At 35.1% G+C, this 10450-nt stretch overlaps 1 protein-coding gene across 1 annotated transcript; it reads right to left on the bottom strand.

Annotated features, from left to right (window-relative positions):
• Window positions 1-2293: 2293 nt before the first annotated feature.
• LOC107613881 (ARM repeat superfamily protein) lies at window positions 2294-3993 on the bottom strand. Its single transcript, XM_016316070.3, has one exon. It carries the CDS (start codon window positions 3663-3665, stop codon window positions 2694-2696), a length of 972 nt encoding a protein of 323 aa, XP_016171556.1. The 5' UTR covers window positions 3666-3993; the 3' UTR covers window positions 2294-2693.
• Window positions 3994-10450: the final 6457 nt, after the last annotated feature.

Here is a 10450-nt window from a genome sequence, read left to right as displayed (position 1 = left end):
AAATATATATTTTTTAATTTTTAGATTATTAATTTTTTTAATAAATTTTTTTAAATAAATTATTAATTTTTTAACAGCATAATTCGAATTATACCATGAATTACTGTGTGTAATTCGAACCAAGTTGGTTCGAATTAGTGTGTGCGTGTGTTTGTGTGTAATTCGAACCAAACTGGTTCGAATTATGTGTGTGCGTGTGTTTGTGTGTAATTCGAACCAAGCTGGTTCGAATTACGTGTATGCATGTGTTTGTGTATAATTCGAACCAAGCTGGTTCGAATTATGTAGAAATGGAATTCGAACCAGCATGGTTCGAATTATATAAAAATATGATTTGGCTTATTGCTAAAACAATTTTCGCTTTGGCGTATTTACGTTACATGATTCTTGACTTGGCTTATTAAGGTTTTTTACCCTTAAATTAATGTTTTAAATATTATGTTCATTTATTTTTTCTATAATTTCTTTTGTATTAAATCAAGCAAGATTTTAATACATATGAATACTAAGTTACTTGGCTCGTAAATTAGTTTAAGTTCGACTCATTTATAGTTTAATAAATTTAAACTCATGAATCAAACTTAAATTTGGATAATCTTAACTCATATATTATTTATTATAATTATTTATATTAATAATATAGTATAAATTTCATACTTTTAATTTAAAATAATGATATATGGTTTTACACACACATTTTTTACATATAATTATGATAGAGAATACAAAATTATAGTTGATAAATAGAAAATAATTAATAATTTTTTTATATATAAGTTATAAATTATTTTATATTATTTGAGTTCACTCATAAATTTTTAGTGAGTTGAATTTAAGATTCTCAAATAAACTCTACTATTTGTTAATGGAGTTTAAATTTAGTCTATCTCAACTCAGCTTGATTCACTCTAATTATATATAACCTTATTTTGCATAAATAATAGTATCATATTTGTTTTCCCTATCAGTAAATTACTCATTGTTAAACCTAACAAGTAAATTTTTGTAATGATCCCTAAGATTCACACATCGAGATCTAAATTCTCCTACCATATTCTCTTAGATATCTAAATTTTCTTACTATATTCTCTCAGATAAAACTCTAGCCACTATAGTAATTTCCGTGTCATTTTCAATGCTCAACCAGCTATTTAAATGTTAATGTAGCCATTTTTTATTACGTACAATTCTAATGACTAAATAAAGTGAATTCATTTCAATTTTGGATCCAATTTAGAACAGGTTCCGATTCGCGACGACAAGGAATTGGAGCTCAATATCGTTAAGAATTTGCAAAAGCGGTGCGTAGAGAATGAGAAGCGTTTGTCTTTGGTTCCTGAAGCTTTCCCTTCGAATCTCCAGGAACCGCTCAATCAGTTCATGGATAACAAGTATGCATTTCAAATTTTGTTGAATGAATATAACTTTTGGGTTCATATCAGATAACTGTTGAATTGAGAATGTAGTGTAGAACTGTAGATGAATGTTTGTTAACGATTATGAACTTGTAAATTGAAGGAAAAACACAGGAATGGTTGTTAACGATTATGAACTGTAGAAGAAGATGTAGAAGAAGCGCTCTGCACAATGGATTAGGGTTATAAATTGGGGGAGAGACCAAATTGGAATGAATACACATCACTCAGCCATTGGAACTATCCAACGTGATAAAAAATGGCGACACTAGTACTCTGACAGCTGAATCAGCACCATAAATGACCACTATGGTGTCCGGAATTCTATCTGAAAGACCACTCTAAAAAAAATTTGGATTTCGATGACCATTCCTGGTAATTGCGTAAATCTCAAGAACCATGATGTGAATTTACCCCAACCCCAATACATGGGAGGTAAGTGTACTTCATGCAAATGAGGAATATCTTATCTGTGCATAGAACAATATCAGAAGTTCACAACAAGTGGTACAAAAAGTAGACAGCCTCCTTGGACTAAAATGTCAAGAGTAACCAGAAAGGGAGTATGTATACAACAAGTCTTTGAGGTGAGGCTTGATTAATCATTAATCATTATATTTGAGTAGTCCTTTAACAATAATATGATAATTATAATCTATCTTCATTAGTTTCAAGCACCAATAAACAATGTACTGGCGCTTTAAATCAGCTCTATTTTTTCAGAAAAATTGTATAAAGATAGACACACTTAATATGCATAAGTTCACCTCTGAAGATCCTTGTATAATATAATCAATTAATATCGAACTACAGTTTTATGTAATGAGTAGCCTGTAGTGCAAAGACACAACAGAAGAATAATGCGAGACAAATAAAAGAACAATCTAAAAGTTGATACTCATAAGACAAACTTTCTCGTTAGAAACATATAATGTACAATATAGCATGATATTGCTCATATTAAAATCAATGGAATCACAGCAATACAACACTCGAACAAATAAACACCTATTTTTTGTACACTAATTCCCCAAACCTGAGTCTTAATCCACCATAAGAACAAAATGAATCATGCAATTGCAACGCATTCCTATGATCCCATCCATGGTTTTAAATTGCAGATAACTAGAACAAGTTCTAACATCAGCCCCATTTTCGAACAATTATCAAGCAATTGCTCTCACATTAAAAAGTCGGAATCACATTGCAATTGCAGCCGCAATTTAAAACCATTGGCTTCCTGTACCCAAAACTCGAGAAGAATGTCGATCGAAGAAACTAGAATGAATCAAACTGCGAACCTCCACCCGAACTCAAAACGCTGTTGCTACTGTTATCATCGTTAACATCATCATCACCAAACAAAACCTTCAACAACTTTGCTTTGTTCTTCCCCTTGGCGCTTCCATTATCCTCGACATCATCGATCCCATTGGCCGCAATATCCGTAAGCGCCTCCCTGACCTCTGCCACAACGCTCTCGCCACCGCACCGCGCCAAATTCAGCAACGCCGAGACGGCATTCTCCTTGCTTCGCATACTGGCGCCGGTAGACAGGTCGAGGAGATCAGCGAGAACCCCAACCCCGGCGACCTTCCGGAAGGCCTCACCGCTCTCCTCGCACCCGGCTACTTGCGCGATCACCGCGGTGGTGTCCTCGACGATCCCCACGCGCCCGTCCTTCACCACAAGGGCGAAAAGCGCGGGGATCACTCCAAGATGCACCATCGTGGCGCGGTTCGGAGGGTACAGCGCAATGCCGAACAGCGCCTTCAGCGCGTCTTTGATGGTTCTCGGAGGGGACGACACGTGGCACCGGAGGACGTCCACAAGCGCGTAGACGATGTCGCGCTTGGCGCCGACAGAGGGGCGGTAGTCGTCGGTGGCGGCGAGGAGGCTGTGGATTGTGGCTGCGGCGGATTGGACGGCGGAGGCGGAGGAGGAGGAGCTGTGGTGGGAGATCACGTGCGCTATGGCGTCGAGGACACCGCGCGTGGAAACCAACGGTTCCTTTGCGGAGATGGAAAGGTTTAAGAGCGTGGCGGCGGCGTTTTCTTGGGAAGGATGAGAGGAAGAGTAGAGTGTTTCAGCGAGGAAAGGGATGGCGCCAGCTTCGGCAATTATGGGGCGGGTTTCCGGGTCGAGCTTCGACATCTGACGGAGCTCGATGAGCGCGTCGATTCGGGTTCGTTCGGATACGGAGCTTAGCTTCGATACAAGGGACGCGACGGTTCGGCGCTTTTCATCCATTTTGTTTTCTTGTGGGTAGTGTTAGTTAGGTTTGGTGGTAGGTTTGGTTAAAGGAATTGTGATCAGCTTTTTTAAGGTGGAAATGAAGTTGGAGTTGAGGATTGACATTAGTTTGTGCAGGTTTTTCCTTTTTCCATCCCTGCGGAGATTGAATTCGTCCTTTTTGTGTGTGTAGAAGGAAAGAGGAAAGAAAGAGAGGAAAAACGGTGGGCTATTCGGTTGGGTGTGGGAGTTGGTAGGAAAAAGGATTGAGTGAGTGCGAAGAGGAAGATAGCGTGGCCGTCTTTTCGGAAGAGATAAAACAGCGGGAGCAGGCAGGAACCTATTATCTTTACTACCCGTAAATTGAAATTAATTATCCCTTCACAATTTTCGACCGCCAAAATTTATTATTTTGACTAATAATTAGTGTTTGTTTTAGTTTCATTAAGTTTATAATTTTTTTTATGAATAAATGACTATTTATACTCATAAAAGATGAAAACGTTGACATATGTATTTACATTAGATGGAAATTAAACTTGTATCCACGTAAAATATCTTTTGTGTGACAAAAGTACCCTACGTGCCACTCTAATCTTCCAAAGATAGGATACTCTTGTTACACAAAGAGCATCTTGTATGGGTACAAGTTTAGTTTCGATTTAGTATGGATACATATGTTAGTGTTTTCATCTTTTATGGATACAAATGGTCATTTATTCTTTTTTTATTTTAACGAATCTGATAAATTTTTAATAATAAAAATAAAAATATTAAAAAGATAAAAATAATTATTTTAAAAATTATAATTTATATTTTTAAAACGATTTTTTTAAATTATATTTTTTATATAATAAATAAATAAATAAATTTTTATATTATTATATTTAAATATAATTAATAAAAAATTGTATAAAATATTTAAAAAATTTTATTTTTATTTTTTATAATTTTTTTTAGTTTATCCAAATAAATTTTTAATTGATAATATTTAATAGTATAAATTAAAAATATATTATTAAATTATTATATTAAAAGAAATAAATTAATAACTAAAAATAATAATAAAAAACAATAAATTATATTAATATATAGATTTTTTCATAATTTTCGAATAGCATTGTCATAAGCTATAATATCTACTTATCTATCTACTTAATATACTAAAATTAGATTTTCTTTTTAATTGATAAAAGTGAAGTGTCAATTTTTCGTGAACTTTTTTTTCCTCCCAAACAAAAAGTACTACTCTCTCTTCTAAATTTATTTTAGAAAAATATCTTTATTATAATTATATTATAATTATATTATAATTAGCATTTTTAATATAATAATGTCTGATTATTGTAACACCCTAACTACCAAAACTCACGCTTCCGGCTGCGCGACTCTGATAGCTCGGACATTACGACGATACTTATATTATTTAATACTAAAATATGAGCCTGTTTAAAACATTAAACCGCAATATCATTCCCAAAAATATTTTCGCTATACAACGTACATCCATACATACCATACAACTTACAGAAACTCATAAAGAGTACATTCATATATATACATACATATATATAAATAATATTACAGACATTAACCAATACAATCCCTATCCCTCTGACAAAATATATCAAGTTGAAGGCGAGGGTACAATAAATAATAATCTAAAGCAACACAGAGCATTTCCACAACAATTAAATAAACTTTTCGTGACTTCTGCATCCATATCCTGAAAGGGGAAAAATGTAGGGGGGTGAGAACATCATCTTCGAAAGGGTTCTCAGTAGAGGGTTTTTGGGAATTACTGTAATAGGATTGATGGTGTTTTTTTTTTGTGGAAACGAATTCCAAACACACAAATCTCACCGGCAAGTGTACCAGGTCGCATCAAGTAGTAAAACTCACTTAGAGTGAGGTCGATCCCACAGGGATTGATGGATCAAGCAACTTTAGTGGGTGATTAGTTTAGTCAAGCTAACATTGAAGTGAATTGTGTGAAATTGTAGCCAACAGAAAGTAAATGACAATAAATTTAAAATTGCAGAAAGTAAATTGGACAGAAACTTAAAGAGCAAGAAATATAAATTGACAAAATCTTAAATGACAAGAAATGTAAATAGCATGAAATGTAAATGGGAGTGGGTGCTGGAAATTAAATAAAGCAATAGATCAAGACTTAGAGCAACTGCAGAAAGCTTAAATTGCTAGAAAGTAAACTGAGAGCAATGTAAATAGAGAAGCAAAATTTCGGTGAATCAAAATTCAGAGCAATTACAGAGGAATTTAAAGTTTTGCAGGAAATGTAAATGAGATTTGCAGCAAGCTTTAATGTAAATTGAATTGAGGAACCAAACAGAAAGTGAAATGCAGCTCAATTGCAATAACTAAAGGAAAGTTGAAGATCTCAGGGGTTGGATGAGACTAGAGACCAAGTCTAGATCTCAATTCCTTCCTTGATCCAACAGAGAATAATTGTAGAAGAAAATAGAGATGAAAGCAGTATAGACAATTTAGATCCAAATCACAATTTCTTGAAATTATGCAGACGAGTAAACAGAGAGAATTCTCAAGGTGAGATTGAAACAGAATTTCTTCAATTCTCAACCCAAGATTCAAAACAAAAATGAAAACTAAGAAAGGGAACTCTCAAATCCTAATGCTCCCTAGTGCTCTCTGATGGAGCTCACCCCTCAATAGCGCCCCCTTCTAAAATGAAAATGATGCCTTTTATAGGCTTTTACAAACATGACAAATGAAAGTGAAATTGAAAGCAAATTACAAAGAAAATAAAATTCCTAATCAAATTGTTTCTTGTGCCTTTAAGTGATGTCAACTTTGTTTGCTTTGGAGTGGAATTGGGTTGAAGATGGATCCGGATGGTTGCTCTTGGACTTGGGAAGAAATCCGCTTGTGAACCGGGTCATGAACCATTTAAGCTTGAGTCAAAGTTTGAGGCAAACTTTGACTCAAGCTTTTTTTAGCAGCTAGCCTCCCGTGCTGTCATCCACGTTTGAGCCAAAGTTTGAGGTCAAACTTTGAGCCAAACGTGGATCCTCCCTTGCATGCTTCTTGGCCAACGTGGCTCCATTTAACCTTCAATCAGGAACTCCTCTTCATACTCAAATGGCGCCAACGTTTGACTCAAAGTTTGAGGCAAATGTTGGCGCAAGCTTTTTCTCCCTGGGTGTGCTTGTTGTGGCGCCAACGTTTGACTCAAAGCTTGAGGCAAACACTGGCGTAAACTTTTTGGCTTCTCTGAGTGAGATTTTTGCAACCTTACATGCATGCTTATATTTACCTTAATAAAGCTTAATGCATTAACATTAAAGCACTTATTTGCAATGTATGGCTTTAATAATGTTTTAGTGCATTAACGTTAATTGCATTAGAAATTAAAGTTTGCATGCTTTCATTGCTTTATTAATTACTAATGCCAATGCTTTCATTTAATGAATATGGCATAATACTAACGTGAATAAGCCCAGGTAGCATTCATTCATTTTCATTGGCATTAGTAATTAAGTTTCATGCATGTATAAGCATTAATAATCATATGCATGCATGCTTTGGCTATTGATTCATGATAATGCATGCATGAACATTAATGCATGATAATAAGGCCCAGGCTTCATGGTCATGGGCCACGCTTTTAAAAGCGTGGCCTAGGGCTTCAAAGTGTGCTCCAACTTCAAAGTGTGCCCCAAAATTCCTCTTTTCTTCTTTTAAGCTTATTTTGTGCTATTTTGCTTCTTTTTCAACTTATTTCCTACAAAATTTATAAAATCAAAAGATCAAGGAAATATACCATTTAAGCACAAAAGAATGCAATAATTAAGCACTAATTATCAATTTCTTACATGAAAAAGCATAGAAAAACATGACATGGTGACATGTCATCACAACACCAAACTTAAACATTGCTTGTCCCCAAGCAAGAAAAGAATCATGCACTAAAAATTGACAATCCAAGGTAAGAAGAATAGCAACTCAATGTTCATGGTAAGCTAGTTTTCAATGTAAGCTACAATCACAAAAGAAATGTACATGATTGATGCTTCTATCTAGCTCACTTTATGAAATCTTTTTCTTATAATTTTTCCTTGAAACAAGCTTTTGATTTTCTTATTAGCTTCTCCTTTTAGGTGCTTTGCCCCTTGAGTTGATAACAAAGCTACGATTCTAAATGCTTTGTTTTCAAGTATTACCACTTGATACATAAGCACCACAAGCATTTAATTAGAGGACTTCATTAAGCTCATTTTTCTTTTCTTTTCTTGACTTTCTAATCATTGATGCTCAGAGCCTTGAGCTTTGAGGGAGTGCTTTTGCACTTTGAGCCTAACCTTGACTTCTAAGTGTTTTGTTTTCAAGCATTTGGCTTGATACATAAACACCACAAGTACTTAACAAATAAATTGTCATTGGTACTCAGAGCCTTCAGCTTTCTCATTCTTTCCCTTTTTCTTTTCTTGCTTTAATTGTATTCGCTTCTTCAAGGTTTTCATGATTTTCAAAAGATTTCACAAAATGTCCTAGATGAAAACTTCAATTAAATAAAATCCAATGCAATTGAGCAACAATTAATCATACTAGCTTTCCAATACTTGTATGCACATGCTAAAATCTTCTTTAATGCCTTGTTTGTTTATGATCATGATACTTTACTGCTTTAAGCCTTACAAAACTCAAGTTGGTAGTCATAATGCATGGCAACATGTTACAAATCAACATTCAAGCTATGCTTGTTCATACCACACATGCATACAAAGAATATAAAGACAATCATGCAAAATAAAGTGCTGGAAACAACGGAGAGGAAAAGGAACTTTACAACCTTGTAGTTCATCTTCATTATTGTTGTCCTTTTTCCTCTATTCTTCCTCCTTCCCTTGCCAAACTCAGAATGCTTGCTCATCCTCAAGCAACAATTAGAACAATGGCTATGGGGCTAAGATGGATCATGAATGTCTTACACAATGAAAAGTTAGTAATACTGTTCTAAGCAAGCAAAATTAAAGATAATAAACAAGGCATAAGAGACAGAGACATTTTGATTGCATAGATAAGAAGGTGTGTACAATACATTACATAAAAGATAAGTGGCACACCAAACTTAGTGTGACACTTTCACTTGGAATTGATGTAAGTATCTTGTAAGGATTAGAACCAAATTTTGTTGCATAGCAACACCAAACTTAGAATGCAACCACATGTCAATTTATTTGAAATAAAACTAAACGAAAGAAACTGTTATATGTTAAATACAATCACCAAGAATCTGTCATGAATAAAGCTAAAGCTCTCTTGGTAGTGTATTAACAAACACAGTAAATAAAAGAAAGCATTTAAAACTAAAAACAAAGAGAAAACTAAAATTGTCTAACTAAAAGAAAGATAACAATGCAAAGAACATTATGATTATGCAAACAAGTGGTGTTGCTGAATGATTTGCATAGAAAAATAAGTGGCACACCAAACTTAGAATCTTGGTGTGTCACTTTCATTTTTTTGATTTGATGCAATCATCCAAAAAGATTGAAAATAATTTGTTGCAAGGCAACACCAAACTTAGAATGTAACCATATGCCAATTTATTGAATTTAAACAAAGCAAAGAAAAAGAAAACAAAGCGGATAAGAAATGTTACCTACGGTTGGGTTACCTCCCAACAAGTGCTCTTTTAGTGTCATTAGCTTGACATGTTGTTCTTCACTTTCTTCCTCTTCTTCCAGTTTGTTAAGAGGAATGACCTCAAGGGAGGAGAAGATTCAGCTATTACCCCCTGTCTTGGTCTCTCCTCAGCAGGCTTTCTTTTGTTAATGGCTTGATTGAGCTTGCTTGCTGGATCAGGGGGAGGATTGCTTGTAGTTGACCTTCTTTTCTTCATGAATATTGTCCTTTGTAGCTTGGTCACAATCTTCTTCTCGGTGCTTTTGTTAATTGCCTTCACTTTCTTGAATCTAAGTCTTGGTGGTTGTGTGATTGTTGGAGTTTTATTTTCATCCAGAGCCTCTTGAATTAGTGGTTCCATGAGCCCTTCCTCTATGCACTTCTCTGCTTCAATTGAGTGTGACTTCTCTTGATTGTCCTCCTCCATTCCTTCTTCACAACTTTCCATCAAGTCCTTCGGGAGGGAATCTTCGTGTTCTATTGTCACTTCAATTAGTTCTTGTGAATGTAAAATCCTTGGCTCATGTTCCTCATTCTTCAGTACAATTTCACTTGACACAGGGACCTTTGGTTCTTGTTTTCCACTTTCTCACCCACAAATTGGTCTTCATCCTCACTGTTTGATGGTTCTAAGTTCCCCCTTGTTTGCTCTAAGGGCCCATTCATCTTCTTGAGGATGGTTTCTTTCCAGGATTGGGGTTGTGTGTATCTTTCCACGAGTTTTCTGTGTATTTCAATGGCTTGGCATTGGCTTTCTAAGGGTTCTTTGGACCATTGAAGGTAATCCTCAACTGCTAATTCAAGAGATGAAGGTTGAGAGTAATTTTGGTGACATGGATGTGTTGTGGTGAAGTTGTGTTGAGGGGTATGGAATGAGTTGTATGATTGATGGGATGACTTGTATGGATTTTGGAGGAAACTTTGTGTTGAGGCATAATCAAGTGATGAAGAACTTTCAAATGAGAAACTGGGACGTGAGGGTGGATGCTCTTCCATTCTTTGGTGATGCTTCCATACACCATGAGGATAATGATATGAATCATTTTGTGGTGGTGGTTGGTATTCTATATGATTTTCTTGCTCATCTTGTGTCTCTGAAGCAAATCTCCATGAATTTGAGTGCTCAGAATGTGTAT

Source organism: Arachis ipaensis, chromosome B8 (assembly GCF_059453495.1).
Source record: "Arachis ipaensis isolate K30076 ecotype BB chromosome B8, ASM5945349v1, whole genome shotgun sequence".
NCBI classification, from domain to species: Eukaryota; Viridiplantae; Streptophyta; class Magnoliopsida; order Fabales; family Fabaceae; genus Arachis; species Arachis ipaensis.
The sequence above is the reverse complement of the archived record's forward strand: the minus strand, read 5'-3'. Positions and strand labels throughout refer to the sequence as shown.

Bases quoted from the DNA above. Each gene is read 5' to 3' on its own strand.
- LOC107613881 (XM_016316070.3), bottom strand. From the start codon at position 3,665: ATGGATGAAAAGCGCCGAACCGTCGCGTCCCTTGTATCGAAGCTAAGC.